Source organism: Mugil cephalus, chromosome 19 (genome assembly GCF_022458985.1).
Source record: "Mugil cephalus isolate CIBA_MC_2020 chromosome 19, CIBA_Mcephalus_1.1, whole genome shotgun sequence".
Taxonomy (NCBI): Eukaryota; Metazoa; Chordata; class Actinopteri; order Mugiliformes; family Mugilidae; genus Mugil; species Mugil cephalus.
In genome coordinates this window covers 4,274,326-4,298,416 of record NC_061788.1, presented here as the reverse complement: position 1 = coordinate 4,298,416, position 24,091 = coordinate 4,274,326, and the positions used below count along the sequence as shown (strand labels likewise).

At 39.8% G+C, this 24,091-nt stretch overlaps 3 protein-coding genes across 4 annotated transcripts; 2 read left to right on the top strand and 1 right to left on the bottom strand.

Moving 5' to 3' along the window:
- Positions 1 to 2,085, top strand: LOC124996997 (lysosomal membrane ascorbate-dependent ferrireductase CYB561A3-like). Its single transcript, XM_047570455.1, has 5 exons — positions 1 to 187; positions 584 to 792; positions 884 to 1,038; positions 1,148 to 1,295; positions 1,958 to 2,085. Exons 1-5 carry the CDS (start codon positions 1 to 3, stop codon positions 1,982 to 1,984), a joined length of 726 nt encoding a protein of 241 aa, XP_047426411.1. The 3' UTR covers positions 1,985 to 2,085.
- Positions 2,086 to 3,078: 993 nt separating this feature from the next.
- On the top strand, positions 3,079 to 14,729 carry trappc13 (trafficking protein particle complex subunit 13). Of its 2 annotated transcripts, XM_047570280.1 has the most exons (13): positions 3,079 to 3,241; positions 4,922 to 4,990; positions 7,258 to 7,357; positions 7,440 to 7,524; positions 7,614 to 7,741; positions 9,078 to 9,150; positions 9,462 to 9,506; positions 9,806 to 9,823; positions 12,807 to 12,940; positions 13,026 to 13,224; positions 13,307 to 13,407; positions 14,153 to 14,300; positions 14,390 to 14,729. In XM_047570280.1, exons 1-13 carry the CDS (start codon positions 3,196 to 3,198, stop codon positions 14,495 to 14,497), a joined length of 1,254 nt encoding a protein of 417 aa, XP_047426236.1. In that variant the 5' UTR covers positions 3,079 to 3,195; the 3' UTR covers positions 14,498 to 14,729. The 2 variants fall into 2 exon arrangements, with proteins under 2 accessions (XP_047426236.1, XP_047426237.1); XM_047570281.1 differs by lacking the exon at positions 9,806 to 9,823.
- A 254-nt stretch (positions 14,730 to 14,983) lies between these two features.
- sgtb (small glutamine rich tetratricopeptide repeat co-chaperone beta) lies at positions 14,984 to 24,076 on the bottom strand. Its single transcript, XM_047570282.1, has 12 exons — positions 23,995 to 24,076; positions 22,366 to 22,478; positions 21,938 to 22,041; positions 20,055 to 20,130; positions 19,231 to 19,330; positions 19,045 to 19,149; positions 18,825 to 18,963; positions 18,659 to 18,721; positions 17,266 to 17,303; positions 17,080 to 17,163; positions 16,082 to 16,202; positions 14,984 to 15,776 (listed from the first exon to the last, which is right to left on the bottom strand). The coding sequence occupies exons 2-11, from the start codon at positions 22,463 to 22,465 to the stop codon at positions 16,091 to 16,093; spliced, it is 921 nt and encodes a 306-aa protein (XP_047426238.1). The 5' UTR covers positions 22,466 to 22,478; positions 23,995 to 24,076; the 3' UTR covers positions 14,984 to 15,776; positions 16,082 to 16,090.
- Between the last annotated feature and the right edge of the window lie 15 nt (positions 24,077 to 24,091).

The window sequence follows — 24,091 nt, the reverse complement described above, 5'->3', positions numbered from 1 at the left end:
ATGAGGCCGCACACGTGTCTCTACGTCGCCTACGGGCTGAGTCTGGGTCTGGGCCTGCTCTGCCTGGTCTTTGTGATCAGCTGGAACTCTTACTGGAGAGGCGGCTTCTCCTGGGACGCGTCGGCCCAGCAGTTTAACTGGCACCCCGTCCTCATGGTGTCTGGGCTGGTGGTTCTGTACGGTAACGGTGAGGAGTGGTTCATCAGAACAAGTCACAGTTTTGAAGCATGTTACTGGTCGTGCTGTTCTTTAATTGACAGAATAGTGAAAAAATAAAGCACATATTACCTATTTACACCACAACAATATCTTGGACATTATAAAAGTGACATAAAATAACAAAATAATGGTCTTATAGGGTCACTCCAACAAATTCACATGTGCAGATCTAAATGATGAGGAAAATAAAGTAGTTTATTTGCAAACTGATTGAACTGAAAACAATAATTTCTTGTTTCTATTATATTTTGCAGCTGTCTGCCGAGTTGAAACCCCTTCGCTCTTATTGCATAGACATCCTCTGATTTAAGTTTTATCCAAAGTGCCAAATATAATGTTGAAGCAGCTTTTTCTTCGCCTGCAGCTGCTGTTGTGTATCGTCTACCGTTCACCTGGGGGCAGAGGAAGTTCACCTGGAAGCTGGTGCACGCTGGACTCATGCTACTGGCTCTGGTTCTGTCGATCCTGGGCCTGTGCGCCGTGTTTGACTTCCACAGAGGTTTGCAGATCCCTGACCTGTACTCTCTGCACAGCTGGGTGGGCATCTGCACCGTGGTCACGTTTGCATTTCAGGTATTTACGCTGATCCTCGTCTATGAAAATCTCCTGTTGTTCCAAAATCATATATGTATTATTTATATTAAGAGCTGTTTCATTGGGATAGTGGGTCCTCGGCTTGGCTGGATTCTTGCTCCCTTGTTCTCCCTGGTGGTTCCGTATCATCCTGAAACCTTTCCATGTCTGGTTGGGAAAAGCCATCTTAATCCTCAGTCTGGCCTCCTGCATCAGCGGCCTCAATGAGGCCCTGCTTCTCACACTGTAAGAGCTCAAATATCCTACTAATGATGACGCAATGTCTTCTTTATCTTTATTTACACCAAAGCCTTTAAGCCAGACTTTCCTATCTCCTTTTCTCCATCTGCTGTAGTAATGGAGCTGAACCTTACAGCTCACTGCCTGTTCAAGCAAAGTTTGCAAACTTCCTCGGCGTCCTTATCGTGGCTTTTGGGATTATTGTGTTTGGAATCTTGTCCAAAACCAAATGGGAGCGACCGGAAACAGACGAAAATGCTTATGTGAGTACAGGTGCCGGTGCAGGTACCAGATCTACTCGGCCTTTCGGCTCCGTTCGGCTTCTTGATGACGTCAGCTACATCTTCGGCTACGTTCGGCTCCATTCGGCTCGGACTACGAGATCGGTTCGCGGTTAGACGACAGGAGTTTAATTTGTTTTTCACAATATGTTTGGAAGAGAAAGCTCGATAAAGTTTTTTTTATTTATGATTTTTAATTTTCCACAAAAACACAAACAAATACTTTGACAGCACTTCATTCATAAAAAAAAAACATATAGTAATAAAATGACAAAATAATTTGAGTTTAATCCATTCATCTGTACAGTTTAACAGAAAAAAACATATACGATTTTTTTTAATCCTGTAAAAGATTAAATTAAAATACAGCTTTTATCATTTTATCCAACGAGTAAAAGGACAAAATAAAACCGATAAGTTGCTCTGCTTTGATAACAACCGCTAACCGCTAAAACTGCTACATCATGACGTCATCTGGAGGCGTCGGATACTCCCGGAGCAGATTTGTGACCTTGGCCTGATTTTCAAATCCCTAACACGTAACGCATTGTTTTTCAGACAATATTCATTTATATTGATTGTACCATTATTTATTTTTTTTTTTTTTCTGGATAAAATTATCTAGATATCATTTTACTTTACAGCCTCTGCTCGGTGAAAACATCTCATGAAGACCGTGGCATCGAGAGCCCACTGTGTGCAGAGTAACTTCAAAAAAAGTGAAGGGATTTCTGTGTTGCCGGAGAATAATAAAGGAATATTACTACCCGTCCATTGTTGTTTTAATGTCGTTTGTAGGTTTGCTGAAGCTATTGAAGCTAATAGCTAATAATTGATATTATTAAAACAGCATAGACTACTTTTTTCCACAAATGGAAATATTTTTAATAACTGTCAAGTACACGTTTATATTAATGTGACAGTAGACAGTGACACGGCTTTACATACTGGCAAATATCTCAAATGTTAAACAATATTTATACACTGGAAACTTCAGCATCATGACGAACAGCTGCAGTGCACAGGTTTACACCACTAGATGTCAACAGAGAACACCATCACCTATGATTTAACATAACTTTTAAATTCAGATTCAAGCGAGAAGAGCAGGAGCAAACAACGATAAAGCAAATTCTTGTACAGAAAAACACAGAACTTAAATAATTGTGGAAGAAAGGCATAAAAAAATAAAACTGCACAACATAAATTAGACTTAAAGGAATAAAGGCACTGAAAAATAAAGGGCAAGAGCAGATATATACAACAGGGTTGTACAATGAGTTATTGATCATGTCTCTCACATATAACATATATGATATGCATGACAAATCGTGTCATTTACACACACATAAAAGGGCTGGATGATAAAGTTGATGGCAACAATAACAAAATAAATATTATTTTAAGGAGAATGAAGGCAAAGTGAAGGCAAAGAGGACACCATCAAGGACAGGTATGTATCTAGCCGTTAATGGAAATTAGTCGCTCCAGTTTCTGGTCAAGCAAGTTTCTGGTCAAGCAAGTTTCTCATGGGTTTTACCCACAGAGTTCCCTATTTAAACCTCAAACTTCCCACCATTCCCTCGGTGACTGAAGAAGCTACTCGGATGAAACCTCTTCTCTAAACTCAAACTCAACTCAAGTCCACTTGCTTTTTAAACACTTTTTGGATGTACTATGACCTGGATGACTGAAAACATATTTCTTTATTGTTGTCATGCCCATCACGGACAGTAGGGGGCGGGTTTACCTCTTCGGGGGCCTGTGTTTGCCAAAATTCAAACGACGAAGAAGAAACCTGTCAAAGTTCATGGGCTAGCTTGTGACAACCGGCTAGCATAGTGGCTAATATCACCCTGATAAGTCTGGTTCCTCCGTCAAAATGGATGTAAATCAGGCGAAACAAGAACACCTCCTCGCCTTAAAAGGTATCAGTGGTTACCAGGAGTCATATTGTGACTTTGCCGGTTGTTGTTGACGTCGCGGTAGTTTGATGTTTTTCTGCTCGAAGCTGCTAACAGCGCTAGCAACGAGAGTATCATCTATTTGCACTTTTTAACTAAATAAACTAGACTTTTTGCACCTGCTGTGACTTCAAATAGTCTATTTATTGTCTTTATGTGTGTGCAAAGCTGGAATTAATTACACTGTAGTAATGTGTAGTGTGAAAAGCGGTGCCTAAACTCCACCTAGATAGCCGTTAGCTGAGTTGTTAGCTACCTTAGCTACAGACACTTGGTTCTTGACAACCAAATTATAATTTTAATAATTTACAGGCCTTGTCATATCTGATAACTGCATGTGTTTATTGATTCGTTTTTGCCATTGTTACTCCACTGAGAGCTAAATAACTTGCCATGATGAACACTGTGTAAGATCCAATTTGTGCTAACAGCAGATGCTAACGTAGAGCAGATTGTTATGTTGTTGCTGTTAGCTGTAAGTCATATTCATTGTAAGGTTTTTTTCAACCTGTATGATACAAAATAACAGCAATAATAATACATGTTATTTAAATGGAACATTTCAAGCCCCTCAAGGACACTTACAAACATACATACAAATAGAACAATGGATTAAAACATACAATAAAATCACAAGAAACATACAATAAAATCACATTCAAAACCTAAATGAACAAACAATGTACATCATTTAATACAACAGTAATGAATAAAATTGTGCAAAAGTAGAAGGGCGAGGTAGGGCGATGTTGGGGTTAGGGGCTTTGAAGCTGTATGATACATGAATAACATCTGGTAAATTATGGGGCTAAATAAGGAAATTAATTATGTGCACCTTCCTCAAGACCACAGGTGCCAAACGTTCAGCCCGCGGGCCTAAAGCGACCCACCAGAGGGTCCAAATCTGGCCTGTGAAGTGTGAAAATTACATAGTCGTTTTTCTATGGAAATAACAGCTGTTGCCAATTCATCCACTGTTTTAGTCACAGAAGTGGACAGAGCACAACACTGAGACCCAGGACTAAACAGCTGATAACAAGATGCCCAAAATGCACATATTTTTCTTAAGATTTTTTTTTTAAAAGGATAGTTTATTAAATTTATTCATTCATTCATCTAATTTACTTGTTCGTCTTTGCACCAAAACAAATGAAAAAAGTCTGGAGTTGTCGTTAGTATTAGGTTATTATTAGGTTGTTATTGCACTTGTCTGGCCGGCTTGAGATCAAATTAGGGTGTATGTGGCCCCCAAACTAAGACTAAGACGTCTACTTTATAACTAAAGAGTGAATTACAGCTACAACCATCCAACCTTCCAGCTTCTTAATTGTATAAATGGCCTCATCTTTACAGTGCCTTAACATTATTATAGTTAAATCTAAATACTTAATTTTGTGTGCTTTAGTTTCGAAGGCCTCACATTTAATTGATGCAACCTCCTATCACAAAACAAACTTCATTCAAAAGAACAATAATGAGATTGTATCACTGCTAAAATAAACTTTTGTTGCAGTCAAACTGCAGATGGTTTCAATAATTTGGTAAACATCCATGGAGAAGACAAAGAAAACCTATGTTATGTGTGATTAATCTGTACCTGTATCATGTCCAGTCAATAACTAGTCTCTCACTTTATTTTTACAGTGATGCGTTTAACAAAACCAACTCTCTTCACAAACTTGCCGGTGACGTGTGAAGATCGAGATCTGCCAGGTGAGCTTGTTTATGTAACGTACCCCAGAGAGAGCCTGTTCTGTTTTTCTGTTTTCTGTTTAGCATCCTGTCCAGACAACCAAGAGATATCATATCCTTGTTGGCTTATTTGGGTTTTCCCTTGTGGCTTATCAGTTATTCCCTTCACGACTGAAATGTAACAGTGAGCGTATGATAAACAGATAATTTTTATTGTGCTTATCGAGGAGGCACAAGTCTAATACACACTATTCATGTCGTTCTGGTCATGTTCAAAATATCAAGATTGGATTTCGGAGGGGGGGAAACTATCATGTTAAATGCTTAAATAAACCTTGAGCCAAAAAGAGAGAGGTGTCCTAACACAAACGAGCATCGTGTGTCATGTGGACGGCTGCACGAATGTGAATAAAACCTGTCAGCATCACTGTCATCATGTCCTTTGCGTAGAAAAGCCAAACAGCCGTGTGCAGTTTATGAAATCTGAGAGGTTCGATGGGAGCGGGTTTGCGTTTGAAACACTTGCAGAAACCTCATGGAAAGGAGTGCATCCAGACGATGTGTTATTAATAGCTGCGATATTGGATTCTCATCAGTTTTGGCAGAGGCTCAAGGTCGGCCCCGTCTAAAATACAAAGTCACATCACTTAACCTCTGTGTCGTGGGATCGCTGGAGGAAAGAGGGACACCAGCTGCAAACCCCAGCAGACACACAGAAATACGATCACATCACATGGTTTTCTATTTAATGTCATTTTCTTTTATTACAACCATGCACAACGTCTCCAGCTTTTAACTCACGTTTTGTCCCAGTGAATCTAACCCATGTTTGATTCAGAACGGACACTTTATTAATTCCTTTATTTGTTGTTTCACAAACCGATACCAGACTCGGGTGAACAGCTTCCTTCCCCTTTGTGTGCATCTGTGAGAACTTTACTTCTGCTTTCGAGAGAATTTCTCTCCCAAATGAAGCTTCAAACCAGTGACTAACATTCTCTATTCCAAAGAACAAGCAAATATCATAATGCAATAAACGTTAAGAGAACAGCAGTGACATAAAGATAGTTTAAAGGCAGCGTTTAATCCAATATACTCCTGTAATTTACAGTCTCGGATCCCAAATTTAGATTTCCAGTCCGCTGAGAGCTGTTTTTTTTTTTTTTTTTTTTTTTTTTATTTCTCTACGCACCTGTAACTGAACTCTACATCAACCGTAAATCTCTGTGACACTTCTAAGTAGGAACTCTATTTATACGAGTGGCAATGAAGTGAAAGCACATCTTAAAGTGCTGCAAGATGAATGAGTTGCTCTTTACGCGAGCAGTAATAAAAAGAAAAATCTCACCTCCTTTATTAAAGATTAGATGTCTTATTAGAAGGTTGTACGATGAGTAATAGAATAAAATACAGAATAAAATGTCTTATGTATGAAGGACATTCAACCTCATTGTCCAACCTCTCTGGTTCAGTCTGCTTTGAAACTTGATCTTCAAAGAAGCTCTTTATTTATCTCTGCGATCCTCCTTGCCGCGAACACTTTGATGCCAACTTTACAATGTCAAAGCAGCATCTCTGTCATAGCTCCCAAGTTTGAGTCAAGCAAGTTTAGTGAGAGTGTAAGTGTAAGAGAATGTATGATTGTTTGGTATTGCTGGTATCCTGGGGGGCACCACTTACAGGGTTCTTATGCAAGTTTGGAAAAGTTATGGAATAAGTTATGGAATTTGATTTTATATGTTTCCTGGTCTGGAAAAATATGGAAAATGTTATCACTTTTCTAAAACATAGGTCTGCAACAGGGAAAAATTTCCCACACAAATACCCTACTGTTGCACATGTTGGAAAAAAATGTAAAAAAATGAATATTAAAAACAAAAACAAAACAAACAAACAAAAAAGAAACCAAACGTGCATTGAGTTTATCTGGGTTTGGTCTCTTAGTTATATGAGCTACATTACCTAGCTATAATCTTCTGGAAATGATTTGGTGACATAACAGCATATATATTCAGATTGATGAAAATGAACAATTAATTCCATAATTCATGTACATGATACACAACTATTTACTCAAATACCATAAATTAGTGTTTTCTTTCATGAGAAGTCAAATTAGGGTTTGGAAAAGGTATGAAATTTTGAACTTCAAATGTGTAGGAACCCTGTATTTAGTTTCTTAGTTTTTAGAAATGGTTCAGAAGCACATGATTTATTTATTTTTATTTTTATTTTTACTTTTATTTTTACATATTCTTGACATGTTTGCTGTGTCTTTTCTTCTGTAGGGGATTTGTTCGCTCAGCTTATGAGGGAGGACCCGTCCACCATCAAAGGAGCGGAGACATTAATGCTGGGAGAGATGCTCACGTTACCACAGAACTTTGGGTAATAAACGCGACTTTGTGTGTAGACTTCAGTTTTTTTTTTATTTTTCTGTCTCAGACCCTCTTGTCTTTCCGTCGTGCAGAAACATTTTCCTCGGAGAGACCTTCTCCAGTTACATCAGCGTGCACAACGACAGTAGCCAAGTAGTAAAAGACATTCTTGTGAAGGTACTTTTAAGAGAAAATACCAGTCTATGATACACACACACACACTTCTCGTTACTTTATGCTAATAATTGTGACGCGACACCTTACAGGCTGATCTACAGACGAGCTCTCAGAGGCTGAATCTATCTGCATCAAACTCAGCCGTGGCAGAGCTCAAACCCGAATGCTGCATCGATGACGTCATCCACCATGAAGTCAAAGAAATTGGAACACACATGTGAGTACTTTTTAGTCTGTATACATGGATAAATAAATCTTGTGAAGTTGTAGTTATGGAATTGGCTTCGAATTGGAGGTATTCACATGCAAATTGGACCAAAGGTGCAGATGATGTCGTGCGCTTCAGCTCCAAACCTTCTCCATATGTTTTTTTTTTTCCTTTGTGTCATCGCAAAAGTTAAGATCGTCTTTCTATTTGTGAGCTTTCATGAATACTTTGACCTTGTGGTGGTGAGCCCTCTGTATTTAAAGTACTCTGGAGAGAATACTTCACTTGGCCAGAAGCTGTGAAGTGGTTTTTATTTACCACATAATGGACCCTACAATCATCCACCGGGTTGACTTCTGTTCACATCCAGACATTTACAGTACAGTTGATTTGACCACTCCCTATCTGGTGCCTGCACCTCTCCCCCAATTTGGACGTGAATAGTCTCAGATTAAAGCAGAGTCTATGCACTTTAAGATCACTCTCCAGGGCTGGAGAGGAATTAATGCCGTAGATTGGAGTATTTTACTGTGACGGTGAGTAAATATTGTAGAATAATAAATAAAAAAATAAAAGAATAAATATGTTATGATGGTTTGATTTATTTTGACATATTCATTCATATTTAAACTGCTATGTCTGTGATGTCAATAGCGTTGCAACCAGCTACCGTAATAGTTGTAGTCTGCGTGCAACACTTTTTTCTTTTATCATTCATAAAAAGCTAAAATTGGGGACATTTTCAGGGACAGTTATAGCTCGGGGAAAGATCATCCAAAACTAGGGCTGCTCCCAGAAATCAGGGACCCAGGGACGTCTTGTCACCCTAAATAAAGGTTTGCATGGCCCCGTATTTGCACTTCCTGCTGATGTGGAAATTCTGGGATATTTACAGCCCAGAGATGGAAAAAAAAAATAACTTAATTAAATGTTATCAAGATGAAATGAAGAAACGGGGACAATTAATTTATTCTGACATATTTATTCATATTTAAACATATTTAAACTGCTATGTCTGTAATGTCAATAGCAGCGTGACCGACTACCGTAATAAATGTAGTATGCGTGCAAGATTTTTGTTTTTCTCATTCACAAAAAGCTAAAATTGGGGACAATTTCGGGGTCATGCAAAACGGGGACTGTCCCCAGAAATTCGGGACGAACAAACAACCGACACGGTTACCTTTTTTCGGACCTTTCCATCTTCACCACACCTCACAGTGATGCAGTTGCACCACATGTGTGCACACAATGAAACAAGTCCTCATAACTCACCAAATCAGGGAATCAAATAATGATTAACGCTAATAAATGTTTTTTTTTCTTTCTCCTCTTTAATTTCCAGCTTAGTCTGCGCCGTCAGTTACACCACTCAGTACGGAGAGAAGCTCTATTTTCGGAAGTTCTTCAAATTCCAGGTGAGTTATGTGTGAGCGTTCTCATTAGATGACAGCGGTTATGTCATGTGTGACTTGGAGGTGACTTGAGAAATGCCACAGACCTACAACAGAGAAAATGCAATTACCGTCCTGTGCGCGTGTGTGTGTGTGCTGTGGATTCAGTTTCTTGCAGTCTGTCTTCCCTTGAGCGTAGTTTTTAAGCCACGGCAAAACCTGGGATTTCATTTTATTCTCGACCACCGTGTTGAATCTTGAGTGTAATCTTCGTCTGAATGGAGGTTCCCTGTGAGAAAACCCCTGCGTTCAGTTTGCAATCTATTCTCAACCAGGTTTTGAAGCCGCTGGACGTGAAGACCAAGTTCTACAACGCGGAGGTAAGTGATGGCGCATGATATCAAAACACATTCATAACATGCTTCGTATCATGTTTCATTTCATAGTTGGGAGCAGATGCTAATAGAAGCAGTTAGCATTCGATAGGCCTCTTGGGAAACCCTTGTACCTCCAGAGAAACAAACATTCAGCGGTTTTTCTCTCATAAGCTGGAGATCAAGGGTTTCCCTGCGTAGAGGTAGCTTTTTACTATTTTCGACTGCAAATATTCATTGTCATCAACTTTGGCATGTAACTTCATTTGTTTATTATGTCCTGTATTTTTTATTTTCTCCATTAGAGTGACCTCAGTTCTGTGGTAATTGTTCTTTCTGTTCTCATCGCTGAACGTTAGCTTCTCTTAATCCTTTTTTTAATTTATTTTTTTTTTAATTGTGTTTTTCGGTGCAGCAGGCCGTGTCTTTCTGAGCCAGTGGAAAGGTGCAAAGTAAAAAGAATGGAACTAAAATCTGTCAAAACACCCAGTGCATTTAAAAAAAAGGAAAAAACACACGTTTTTCGTCCTGGAGGTTCCATTATTTTTCTTTTGCCCTTTCTTTGCATGCTCGTGCTTTCTTGCAAACTTTGCGGGTCTTTTTAAAACTCAAGTTTGTGGTGTCAAATTGTGATGGGTGGGAAAACGTTATAATTGGTCTTAAATTATTATATCTGTTATATCAGGGGGAGGGGCTGCAGGTTAACGCTGTAAAGCTGAAGGTTACTATCTTACTCCAATCATTTAACCTTCAGTTTTAGCTCCTGTAATTACTCTTTGATTATATTCAGTAGAATCCGTGGGTTTGTTTTCGAGTGGCTTTGCATGGAGCAGACATTCTGCGCTCTGTGATTTAACTTTTTTCAGAATGGTTCACGGTCACTTCCTATATTTTGAATTGCAGGCATGAACTAATCTTTGCTTCTTTCTTTTTTGTATCTCACTGTACAGTAGTGGCTGCACAGTTGACGGGTTTTGCTCCCGCAAATCGTCGATTAGTAAAATAAATAATTGTTATCTTCCAATAGCTACGCTAGTATTCTACTAATAATTAGAACTCCTACTTAGCAACAACGGTAATGACTGTAATGTGTTGGTGCTGAGAGATAAAGTCAATAAAGCTTTGTTTGGTAACCATTTAAAAAAAATAAAACAAAAAAATTATAAGTACAATAATTTTCCCGCTTCCAGCTGCACACTATCAGTTAGTGGGGGAGGGGTAATATATGGGCTGCACAGGTCCGTATTGTCTCCAGCAGCAGGGCTGCCTGTGGTTGTGCCTGTCTGTAAATCTTACTGGGAAAAAAAAAAGTATCAGCAAACGCACCCGCATATCCACCGATACCAGTAAAAAAACGCAAATATCAAACTCTAATTGCAATATTCGACATTCTCAGTTCATTGAGAAATTTTAAATGCAGCTTAAAGTACAAGTTGTATATATGTACATCAAGTTACGTCAAAAAACGGTATTAATCCAAATGATCCATTTCCAGTTTATTGCACTTGTACAGAAAAATTGGTGGTTGTGGTGTATTTTTCTTTTAAAGTGGATATTAAGACATTCAACATTGATATAGTATCGGAAGAAAAAAATATCGCAATATATATTGCTCTATTGATATTTTTTCCCACCCCTACTTAGTATAATTGTCTCAGTCACTTACTGTGATTGTTTTTTCTCGCCTGAGTAAATCCACTCTCTCTCTTTGCACATGTGCGTCCATGTCAGCAAACATCAAGTGATTAGTTTAAAGTAATAAATGAAATATGTAGTTGTCTCTTTTTCCTACCTGCAAACCAAATCTACCCTTGAGTACTAATAAAGTTACATTGAACTGAACAAAGCCAGAGTTGAAGTGGGCAGAAATGTTAACAACTTCGCCTCCATCTTGGTCATCTTTTTTTTTTCTATAGAAAGAATTCAACTTCAATAAAGTTGGGAGAAAATTATTCTATTGTATTTCCAATATGGGCAGAACCACTTCACACGTGTTACAAAAAGGTAATTATATTAATAAATGAGTAGAACCGCTTTAGTTATTGTCCCGGTTATGAGCCCTTCTTCTGAAACAAGAAGCTCAAAGAGGCTGAACTGAACCCACGGCTACGTGATGTTTGATTAGCTTAAATAAACTCAGTCATTGTGCAGCCTCTACTCCGTCCTGCTGACCACCACTTGTACTAACATGTCTTCAAAGGTCCACTGAGCAAACCAATAGAATTTAATTCAGAACTTTTAATTCTTTTCTTTTTTGCCTCCGGAGTTTGGTTGATAAATATTTACTACATGTGCACTTTCACATCACATTGAAGAGTAACTCAAAGGTTAGGTTCACATTTTATGTTTATTTCTCATGCCCGCACTGTTTGTACTCTGAAAGAATTACAGCAGTTTAATTTATCCTCCTTTCCATACTGGCTGTGGAAAGATACTTTTCTAATATCAGATAGACAGACAGACAAACAGTAATCATTACAGATAAACAGAACAAATCACAGGCAGCAAATAGGGTCAAACATAAAATAAAAGTATGGCGCAATATGTAAACAATATATATTTTAGTACAAATGCCTCCTCTTTTTTTAAAAAAATAACAAAAAAGATCCAAATTAAATGCTAGTTTTATACTAAAACATCAGTTTAGTTTTAGCTAGCTAGCTTTAGTCAAATTAAAAAAAAAAATGGTTTATCTTTTACACTGAAGACTTGTTTAGACAAAAGAACCAATGTTAATTAACTTTATTTAAACATAGACAAACCCTCTGTGATGTATTTCAGATTGAACCGTTTTGAAGCTCAGTGTAGTGGCTCCGGTCGCCGCCATCTTGTTTTCCCCTGACTCCACCTAAATGCAGCTAATTAAGAAATTTAGCAACAGATGCAGCGTCGTAGGTGACACTTTGAAACACAGCTGGCAACCTGTGAATATGTTTATTAGTAATTTAAAGTCGAAAAACTTTAACAGGGATTTACTGGCTTTTGGAGGCAGCCACTAGTGGCCATTTGAAGAACTGCAGTTTTCTGCAGTTAGCCTAATTTTTCAGCATCAGAAGTTGCTGCCTGAGAATGAAGGTGAAATGTACGGTACACACAGTGTTGGCGTGAGAGTATTTTAAGACAAACTTAAAAAAAAAATGTGAACTCCTCCTTTGAGTTGCTATGATTTTGCACAAGCCTAACCCCCATCCTCGCCCCCCCTTCTTAATACCTAACGATAAAGCTGTTGCTCAGTTCACCTAGGAGATTAATAGACCTGCACATAAAGATTAAACTTCAGCGTGACCTCCGACTCCTTCGCTCCAGACAGATGAGGTGTTTCTGGAAGCTCAGATCCAGAACATCACCACCTCACCTATGTTCATGGAGAAAGTCTCTCTGGAGCCGTCTATAATGTACAACGTCACGGAGCTCAACACGGTCGCAGCCGGGGACGAAGGGTAAAAGCACTTCGAGATCATTGGTGAATTTACACTTGATGCTCAGGTTTAACCTTAATTTTTTATTTATTTTGTTTCATGACAGTGAGTCCACATTTGGGAAGATGTCCTACCTGCAGCCCATGGACACACGGCAGTACCTGTACTGCCTGAAGCCGAAGCCGGAGTACGCGGAGAAAGCCGGCGTCATCAAGGGGGTGACGGTGATAGGGAAGCTCGACATTGTATGGAAGACTAACCTCGGGGAGAGGGGGAGGCTGCAGACCAGTCAGCTGCAGAGAATGGTATTTCAACGTGCACCCGACCGGCGACATCTGAGAGTTTGAATGAGCTGTTGCATTAAAGATCCCCGTGTGTGTCCTCCAGGCTCCAGGGTACGGAGACATCAGGCTGTCTTTGGAGGTGATTCCCGACACCGTCAACCTCGAAGAGCCTTTTGGAATCGTCTGTAAAATCACAAACTGCAGGTGAAAGCGCACACGAAACAATATCAGCATTTATCAATACCTTAAGATGGGGATTTTTATTTAATATATTTTTTTTTTTAGGGTGACCAGACATGCCTAATTTCTGGGGACAGTCCCTGTTTTAGCTGACCTGTTACGTGGCTAAAGCTGTCCCCAATTTTAACTTTTTATGAATGAGGGAAAAAAAATGTTGCACGCTACAAATACTACCAATATTACGGTAACCAGTCGTGCTGCTATTGACATTACAGACATAGCATTTTAAATATGTTTAAAATGAATAAATATGTTTTATTCATTCATTTCATCTTGATAACATTTAATTAATTCATTTTTTTTAGCTTTTTATGAATGAGAAAAAAATGTTGCGCGCAGACTACAAGTATTACGGTAGCTGGTTGCGCTGCTGTTGACATTACAGACACAGCAGTTTAAATATGAATAAATATGTCAACACAAATCAAACCATCATAACATATTAATTCTTTTATTTATTTATTTTTTATCTCCGAGCTGTAAATGTCCCCAGATTTCCACACTGTTAACAAGGGGCCATGCAAACCTGGATTATTCTACAATATTTACTCATCATCACAGTAAAATAGTCCATCCTTAGTCAATCTACTGCATTAATTCCTCTCTCAACCAGTAGAAAATGTTGTGAGGTCATCCCACCCAATCCCACTTTAAGATTTAAATGTTGGATTACAGGCGTCTTTCTTTACTTCATGTCTTCGTGTTGCAGTGAAAGAACCATGGACCTGGTTCTGGAGATGTGTAACACCAGGTCCATCCACTGGTGCGGTATATCCGGACGTCAGCTGGGTAAACTCAGCCCCGCTGCCTCCCTGTCTCTACCCCTCACCGTCCTCTCGTCTGTCCAGGGTCTACAGGTACGATCCAGAGCTTCCTCCTCAACGTCTGCTTGTCGGAGACGTTTATTTATTTATTTCATATCGCGTCATCCTCTCCTTTGTTTCAGAGCATTTCCGGATTAAGACTCACGGACACGTTCCTGAAGAGGACGTACGAATACGACGACATCGCACAAGTGTGCGTGGTCTGCCCGTACACCAGCAACGAGTCCTAGGAATTTATTTTTATGTTTTGCCTTTTTAGATAATGAATGGACCAACACATGACACTGATATTGATTTTTTTTTTTTTTTTGTGAATCCTTAGGGGTTAATACTGTATTTTAAAATGAATAATATAAAAAAAATAACATTTTCTTTGAAAATAACTATGTAAAATGTGCATAAATGTTAATAAAACCTGTAAGCTTTGATTTCCTGTTGCTTTTATAAACATATGTAATGGTGTCCTCGTGGTTATTGTTATTTTATTTATTTTTTTTACACCGTGAAGGAGTCTGTTGTGCAGCCCTACATAGGGAGGAGGGTTCAGGAAGTGAGTGAACAATTTCGGACACGGTATATTACCAAACTCTAGTTTACACCGTGGCATAAAACGTGAGATTAAAACAACATGTTCAGGGTTATTTCCTCTAAATTGACCGAACTCCTCTGTTAAAACACTGCGCTGACGCACTTTAAAATCAAAAATACCACACAAATATTTCAGTAAGTGTTTAATCTCAAGACATTTACTCTGACAAAACAATGTGCTGCCTGCCCTAGCATCCTAACTGTTCCCATAAAGCATCTGATCTCAAATACCAGATTTAAGAGCATGCAAAATGAACAATACGGACACGTTGTTATTAGTTAATGAGCCGTTAAATGGGCTTCGAGGGGGAGGATGGTTATTTTCTCCTAAAGTGCCGTTAACAACAAAAAAACGCAGGCTGCAAACACCGCTACACAATTACACCGTGTGTCTTAATCAAAGGTTGAGTAGAACTCGCTGGAAAGCGGCGAAAGTAGTGAGTAGAAAAATAATACAGGATGCGCTATAAACGACAACAAGGTAGACCTGATGTGTATCTGTGTGAGAAAAAAAGCGGAGACGTTCCCTGCAACGCTGTAAAAGTACATTCCTCCCTAACCTCTATTTATCCTGCAGACACACGGGACCTTTAACTGAGGGCATGAAGAGGGCGGTAGACATAGAAAACAGCATCTCTGCAGAATGTAAAAGCTCTGAGGGAAGAATTTACTCTGTCACTCGGCTCAATGGGATCTTTTTTGTTTTTTTTTTAGTCATCGGGTGTTAACAGGAAGTTTGGGATGTTTTCATCTCACGGTCCAGTCTCCTCATCTCTCCACTCCGGAGCCTTTTAGTCCCAGTAAAGTGCCGTCCACCCCGTCCTTCTTTCCAGCAGCGCCGGGGACTTTAAGAAATGGGTGTAGTAGAGATTGTAATCGCGTCATATGGTTGCCCTTCCTTTGAAAAGAAATAACATGAAGCTGGAAAAAAACAAAAACAGAACAAATTGCGCGTGTTAATAATGTGTTTAACTTGTGACTTTGGCTGCAAAAAAAATAAATAAATAAATCACATGAAACTGAAATCTGATCCACTTACAGTAGATAATAGCTTAAAACTAGCCAACGCAAATACATTTATCTCATAATCAGCTACGCATTATTAAGGAAATTCATGAGATGGAAACACTAACATGGGAGAAGTGGTCTTTGTTTCTATGGTAACAGAGTGATATTATCTCATGTATTCTGTTTGACCCCTGGTTCAGGATTCAGGGGTTTGATACCTGACTAGATCATGAGTGCTCCTCGGCGCTGCCGCTGAACGAACGGCTCCGGATGTGGTTCCTGAGCTGCTCGATCAGCTCCGGGTTCTGCTGCTGGATCTGCTGTGCAAACTGTTGTCCCCTGAGACAGAGACAGAGACAGAGACAGAGACAGAGACAACGTCACAATGTGGACACTTACAGTTAAGATGCACCAACCTGAGACCTGGGACCTGAGAAACGCAGTGTGCTACTGCTGCAACAGGTATTCACAACACCGTGCCTCTGTGCTTCTATTCTGGCGATTAAAATAACTGAATGGATTTAACACTTTGCAAGGCTGCAGCTTTTTCATTACACCGAGGCAACTAGTGGCTGCGAGAGGGCCATCGGGATCGATCCTACCTACAGTAAAGCGTACGGGAGGACGGGGTAAGTTAACTTTTTTGAGATCTATCCCAGGTCATTGTTTTTCCCGCCACAGCTGTTTTGGAGGCACAAGGGAGACCTTCACAATATTAGGAAGGTGGTCATAATCTTATGCCTGATCGGTGCATGCACTCACAAATCTGACTACAGTTTAAAGTTTTGTTTTCTAAACCTGCCTCCAAAGTCCAAAGTGTCTCCAGAGAGAGTTGAGACTTATGCAGCATCTGCAAAGACTCAAACTCCATAAACTCGGATACAACTTTACGATTCTAACCCTGTTTTCAGAAATCCCGAAATATAAATAAATCATGGTTTTAGAGGAAGAGTTATTGAGGGGAGATGTTGCTTTGTTTGCTTTTCTCGGCGAGAGCCAGAGGAGCAGATCGATAGCATCAGCGGCCTGGCACAAAAAGGCTGAGGCCAGTCTGGCTCTGATTTAAAGCAACAAAATCCACCTAAATCCTCTCCACTGCCTTTTACACAAAGTTTGATCTGATCAAAAAAAAAAAAAAAAAGAGAGACGGCATCCAGGTAAGAAACAGTCCAGCGTGTAACTGCACGTTTTTAATGTTTAATTCAGCTAAACTTACGCTTCAATCAAGCTGGAAATGTCCGACAGTCCTCCGACACCTGCCGCAGAACCTCCGACCGCGTTGGACATCATTCCTGACATACTGAGCACACGCACCGACACACAGAGACGGTGAGTTATTGTCGTCTAAAAACTACAACTTGAAATGTGAGCCCGTGTGTAATGAAATGCCGATCATACTCACAGCTGCTGTACTTGCTGGTTCTGCATTACGCTCGCGGCCTGCGAAACAGAAATCCAGCTCAGATCTATTGTTTATTGTGAACGTGTGTTTGTGATCACGCTGGCAGTTAAATAAGGAAAAAACACTCCTATTATTATTATTATTATTGTTATTGTTATATAGCGGCATAGGCCCTGAATGAACACAAACACACACACACACACACACACAGCTATTGGGTTTAGATGCGTCTCGTCATTGTTGGTGTAATAAATCTCTGCCGTGTTTGGAGAAGCATTCTCGGCCCGGCAGACGTTCCCACGTGTCATCGTTTAACAAGTCCGGATTCTCCCGGCCCCACACGTGGTCCTTCGCTCTAGACCAGTGGTTCCCAACCTCTTTTCCTTGAAGCCCCCCCCCTCGCCCTCTACTTATATTTAAGATAAGTGGGGTCCCCCGACCCCGTACAACCTGGAATTATTCAATTTAACCATTTAAATTAGTTTCAATTGATACGAAAACAGCTGTAGATCATATTCAAACTCAAAATTTACTTCCCAACATTTAATATTATTTATCATTATTATTTTTACTATTTTATTTGTAGTTAGGACACATTCTCCCATCTTCATAAATTAACTCTCCATCTTTCTAACAACTGACTTTGATGAAACAAACCCCGCCTTAGATAAGACACCTTCACAAAACCTCGGAAATTCTATATTCCGACTAGGAAATTTCAGATTTCGGTTAACATATTGTTCACGTTACAGGTTAACTCAGATTAGAAAAAATAAGTTTGGTATATTGTATCCACATGCTGAACATTAAAATGTGTCCAGCAGCTATTTATTATTATGGAAGCAGTGATTTCTGAGTTTAACAACTCAGAGCTCGTTTTTTTTCCCAGTTTGTCTTGAATGCAGCATCAGCTGCGGTTGGATCTCAACCAGGTATTCAAAAGCCCTATTTGCACAGGATTAGTTTTACCTGAGGACGTCCTGTGGTTCAGATATTACGCCCTACGTCCGTGTTTCATGTGGCGCATTCACACAGGATAAACAAACTCAAATTTACATTCCGTTTTTATGGCTCTGCTACTTTCCGTCTTACCCACGACCTGTCAGTGTTTAAATCACCTCCACCTGAACACATTAATGGTTGATTTAATGATTTCATCCATCTAAATGGGCGAATACTTCAGTGATATCTTGACTTTGTGCTCTAACATCAGCGGCGCACCCTCTGTGATCTCCGGGTTGGGAACCGCTGCTCTAGATAATAACTGCTTGGTTAACAGGCCGACTATCACCCCAGGGATTAATTATCCGAAACAAAACAAGCAGAGAACCTTTCTCTCTCGCTCTCTGTCTCCTTACTTTCTATTTTAAACTGTAGATATTAGGACTCTCACCATGCTGATGAAGGCTGGGTTGTTGATTAAACTAGCCATGTCAAACCCCAGTCCAGCAGCTATCTGTGGTACACATTCAACGACAAAAACGTCAAAGACTTTAACTTAATATTCATTATATATATATATATATATTCTATAACCAGCGAGGATAGTTTGTACTTACTGGGCTGGTTGCTTCTTTCTGCTTCTGCTCTGCAATCTTCAGGTTGGATTTGTAGGTGTCGTTTTCAGGGTCTAATACCAAAGCTTTCTTGAAGTAGGAAATCGCCTCCGGGTACTTGTTCATAGCCGTCAAAGCCAAACTGAGGAAAAAGGTGAAAAATAATGACCTGGGATAGATCAACAAAAAAAAAAACATTTATGGAGCACTTGAGTTAGCTTACCCCATCCTCCCGTACGCTTTGCTGTAGGTAGGATCGATCCCGATGGCCCGCTCGCAGTCACCAGTTGCCTCAGTGTAATTGCCCAGTTTGCTGTGAGCTGCAGCCCTGCAAAGTGTTAAATCCATTCAATAGGCCTTATTTTAATCGCTACGATAGAAGCACGCAGACTCGGTGTGTTGTGAATACCTGTTGCAGTAGTACACTGCGTTTCTCAGGTCCAGATCAATGGCCTTAGTGTAGCAATCCACTGCACATCTGTAGTTCTCCTCCTTCATGTGATTGTTCCCTGAAATATTAGATTATTAACAGAGTTGAAACGGAAATATGGACCAAAGTGAACGTATGAGGATCATGGACAGGAGAAGGAAATAACATCGACCATCTTGTGACAATTCAGTGTTCTGCTGGGAAACTTTTGGACCTGACATTCATTCATGTGGATGTTACTTAGACATGTAGCACCCACCTAGACCAGACCAGACACCCCCATCCCAAAAACATCTAAAAAAACATGAAGAACGGACCATGGTGTTGACCTGGCCTCTATTTATTTTGGTTGTGCAGCTCTTACGGATTAAATCTGGTGGAAGTTCTCTACCTTTTCTTGCTATGAAAACATCTACTACTACTGTCTATCTACTACCTCTCTACCCATCTACTGCAACCATCGATCACTGCAACTCTAAGTGATGTTAAAGCCATTCACTTTATTTCTACTATATTTCCAGACCTCTGAAATGACGTAGCTTGAAGCATATCTAATTTTTCTCTTCATATTCAGAGCTGGTCCTTCACTTAAAAATAAATTAACCTTAATCAGACAGTGTCCCCGTTTTAGGTCACAGGTGCAAACGCTTCACAGCAGCCAAATGACTCTGGATGAGATTGGATAAGTTAAGAAGCTCACCTTTAGCTTACAGTCTGATGTTAGCTGAGTTTTAGCACCATAAGATAAAGATCTGGAAAGGAAGGCGCAGGTAACAGGCCTAATGCACTTAATATTAAATTACCTTCATTCTTAAGTTGCTCTGCTCGTTCGATGTCTTCAGGAGATGGCGAGGTCTCTGGTATGGTTATGTTGTCGTTCTGCAAAGTTGCAAAACACGTAGCCATTAAAATACTATTTCCGCCATGAAGAAGGTGAATAATGCTAAATGTTGATAATGGAACATACATTTATTTCATTTTCTCTACGTTATAGGTTCCAGGGTTGTCTCAGTGATAAATAATGCCCCACAGCATGATGCTACCACCGCCGTGCCTCACAGTGGGGACTGTGTGTTTGTGATGCGGTGTCTGATGCCGCCAAAAGCTCCATTTTGATCAAATTAAACCGGGACAGAGATTTGAGCTTCCTTCAACAGTGGCTTTCTCTTTTCCATTCTCCCATGAAGATTTGGTTGGTGAAGAATCTGAAGCTTTTACCTCCTTCAAAGCGTCTTGACATTCTCTTTGCATGGGAGAACAGTCTGTTCTAGGTAAATATACACAAATGCCAAGTTCCCTCCACTTCTTAATGATGGATTTAACTGAACTCTATGGTATGTTTTGATGAGTTGCTTGGAGTGTTGTTTTTGTCTTCTTGGTGTATTTAAACTTAGGCAGACTTTAATGATCCACAAGGGAAATTGCTTGGTCACAGAAGCTTAGATGAGATGTTATAAAGCTGGACAGAGGAAGGAATAAAAGAAGTTATGGGGGAGGAGCTGAATCACTCTGCTGGAGAATGAGTTCCTCTGCCCATTTAATGTTTGGTGTAGTGCATAGGTTGCAAAATCTTTGGTTGATTAGACATTTTTTATACTTTTTTTTAATTTTCCCCCACAGATTTAAATTTCTTTAAATACACAAACAGAAGACGTCATCTTTCAGTCAGCACTTCACTTTTTCAGTGATGCAGCAACACGCTGCAGTATTAGCAAAAAAGAAGCTAACTGTGCAGCTATATATATATATGTATATTAATTAATATTTGAACCTGGGTATCATTTTTACAACTTAATATTTAATGCAAAATGTTAATAATAATGTATATTTATAAATAGCACCAGGCTGAATTTAACACATATAATAGGTAGAGGGTCCCTACTTAATCTCCCATTAGTTTAGGGGTCCTTGGGCTGTGTAGTGGATATGAAGGATTGTCCATGACGGACAGCAGTTTGTCCAGTGCCCCTCTTTCCTCACTGAGACAAACGTCTCCAACTCCTAACCAATCACATGTCCAGTCTACAATTTGTTGCTGATGTCTTTTTTGCTGGTACTACTCCCCTAACAAGTCATCACTGTTGTCGATCCAGTACAACATGTTGTTCATGTAGACTCCAGGTACTTGTAGCGGTTTTACTACTGGACTCTGGATGGTGATGGGCTCCTGAAACCAGTGACCAGCTCCTTGATCTTGTCCACATTCAGGTAAGTGGTTTGCCTGGGACCACTCCACAAAGTCCACCAATCAGTGTCCTATACTCCACAAAGTCCGCCTTCATCTTGAATACACCTAATCAGAGCTGTATCGGAAATCCACGGTGTAAAGAGTGACCAGAAACGGAGACAGGACTGTCCCCTTGCAGCCAGGAAAGTGGATTAACCAGTGACTGGGCCTTCCAGACACAGATATGCTTATGCTACAGATACACGATGAGACACACTGACTGCACTTGGGTCGTCTCCATTTCGGTAATTGCACAACTTGGCTGGACATTTGCTGAATTAGGTCAGTCAGATTTAAGGGATGACGAGGAATGCAATCACTTATTTTACATTAGATATATTTTAATTAAACGTACGGTAAATTCTAGACAAAAGAAAAGAAGAAAAATACATTGAGCATGATATATGGTGACACTATTTATTAACCTAACATCCGAATGGGGTGAATATTTTTACCAACCTTGAGCAGGGCATTGAGGAATATCTCTGTGAGTGGCTGTGGCACTGCGAGGTGGCAGTCACTGGAGCTGATCTTAAAGGTGGTCTCCAAGCACTGTATCGCAACTGCAGTGGAGAATGCGGACAATGTGACAGAATAATTTAGCATAACGGCAAAAGAACCGTGGCGGACAGTTTAATCACGGTGAGTCAGAACCTGGCTGCACATTCAGAGCAAAGAAATCGAAACTGTCCAGTTTTCACGCACTGCTTCATATCATACTCTGATTAATGTGTTTGATTAAAAAAAAAAACTAAAGTTTATTCACTAAACATCGGGATAATAACATAACAATAAGAATAAATGATGCACAAACTCTGAAATGGGCAGAGCAAATGTGCCCTATATTTATAAAGTGGCTTTCCACAGTGCACAGAGAGTCGACCTACCTTCAAGGCTCTCCTGCTCATCAGAATTCAAAGCACCGCAATGTGTTTGATCTCGGAGGAACTGCACAATAGAGAATGCCAGGCGCTTCTCCACGGCCATTTTTATCTAGAAACTGGTCGGGCACAGGAAGTTGTTTGAGGAGCGGAACAGAAAGGAGCCCACACAACGATGATTATTAATTCACAGGGTGGCACTTCAGAAATAATAAATGTGTAAAATGAATGAGATGGTCCAAAACCAAAACTCATAATCTAGTAATAAAGTCACAACAAGATATCTGATTTCAAAAGAAATACAAATAAATATCATTTCCTAACTATCGCCACATAAACTCATAGCGACCGGATCATTTCTTAATGATAGTACAACAGAAATTTGTTTTAATTCCTGCATGAGAGTCTGTGGCTTTTGATAATCATTCTAAATTCTCTCTCCATCATTAAAAATATTTATTTTTAAATGAGCAAAAACCTGAGTTTAGAGAACCCATTTCTTTGGTAACACAATATCAAGATGCACATCTGCAAAGTTTATTAAATCCACTCAACTCAAATCCATAAGACACTGTTGTGTTTGCTGTCCTGTATGACAAACAACAATCTCCCCATTTGAGGATGACACGAACAGATGACACGAAAAGATGACTCTGTCTTTCACTGCAACTCCATTAGTTTGTCCTTTTATATGGAATTAATTAACAAGCCACATTTTGCCTTATATTATGTACTTAAAAAAACATCTTTATATTTCATTTATGAAATGTTATAAGAAATGTTTCAAATTGATTTTAAGGCTTCGTTAAATACACACATAGACACTCTTACTGGGATACTGGTTGTAATCTAGTCACTACTCTAAGCCGGATTAGTAAATGAGTAGTAAAAACTCCAGATTCCCTTTAAGCCAGCAGATTTTTCTCATCATATAATTAAGTGAATTCGAGCCACTGGAATCCAGCGGATTAAGTTTATTCCCGAATCCCAAATAGCATAAAATTGCCCCCCTCTTCCCTAACTGCATAATCCCAGCACCTACTATTAGGGAGGATGGATGGTGACGGCGCGTGCACTTGTTGTTTCCAAGACAACTCATGGGAGGATGAGAGCAAAATTATTCTTGCTTTTTTGGTTGATTTTAAGAGAAACGAGACACGCAGACACAAAACAAACAGCCTCATGTTTCCATCACGTGCTGATGCCATGCGTTGCCATCCTCCCCTGCCTCCCTCCTCCTCCTCCCTCTCTCTCTGCGTGTGTGTGCGTTTATATGTGTGTGTTGACACCACACGTACATGCAATGATGCAGAAGCTATGATGTAATACCACAATAGAAAAGCCTTATACGCCTAATTGAAGCTTATTTAACATAACGATAATTTAAACAAAAATGACGCCGGAAGCCAATTTTAATTTCCTGATAGCAGGGCTCGCGCACCTTGTGGCTAATGTGATGCTAAAACAATAAAAAAAAAAAAAAAAAATATGCAGCTAGCAAGGCGGGGAGCAAACCCCCCAAAAAATAAATAAATGAGAGGAAACGCACATGCAATGATTATGAAGCTGCTATATTAATAACGTAAGAGTGTAAGGATGCTATTCGGTGCCCCCCATCCCCGCCCCCCTCCCTACCTGAGCTCTTATCCAGCTGTCTGCTGCCTGCTGCCTCCGCGTCATGAGGACCGTCTCACACTGATGGCATCCTCTCGTGCGCATGCGCGTAGATAGC

Coding starts and splice junctions, on each gene's coding strand:
- LOC124996997 (XM_047570455.1), top strand. CDS start 1: ATGAGGCCGCACACGTGTCTCTACGTCGCCTACGGGCTGAGTCTGGGT. Junction 793..883: donor TGGTCACGTTTGCATTTCAG/GTATTTACGCTG, acceptor TCATTGGGATAG/TGGGTCCTCGGCTTGGCTGG. Junction 1,296..1,957: donor AAACAGACGAAAATGCTTAT/GTGAGTACAGGT, acceptor TTTACTTTACAG/CCTCTGCTCGGTGAAAACAT.
- trappc13 (XM_047570280.1), top strand. CDS start 3,196: ATGGATGTAAATCAGGCGAAACAAGAACACCTCCTCGCCTTAAAAG. Junction 7,358..7,439: donor ACGTTACCACAGAACTTTGG/GTAATAAACGCG, acceptor TCCGTCGTGCAG/AAACATTTTCCTCGGAGAGA. Junction 12,941..13,025: donor GTCGCAGCCGGGGACGAAGG/GTAAAAGCACTT, acceptor GTTTCATGACAG/TGAGTCCACATTTGGGAAGA.
- sgtb (XM_047570282.1), bottom strand. CDS start 22,465: ATGGCCGTGGAGAAGCGCCTGGCATTCTCTATTGTGCAGTTCCTCCGA. Junction 19,150..19,230: donor GCAGTGTACTACTGCAACAG/GTATTCACAACA, acceptor AACACTTTGCAG/GGCTGCAGCTCACAGCAAAC. Junction 18,722..18,824: donor AGAAAGAAGCAACCAGCCCA/GTAAGTACAAAC, acceptor TGTGTACCACAG/ATAGCTGCTGGACTGGGGTT.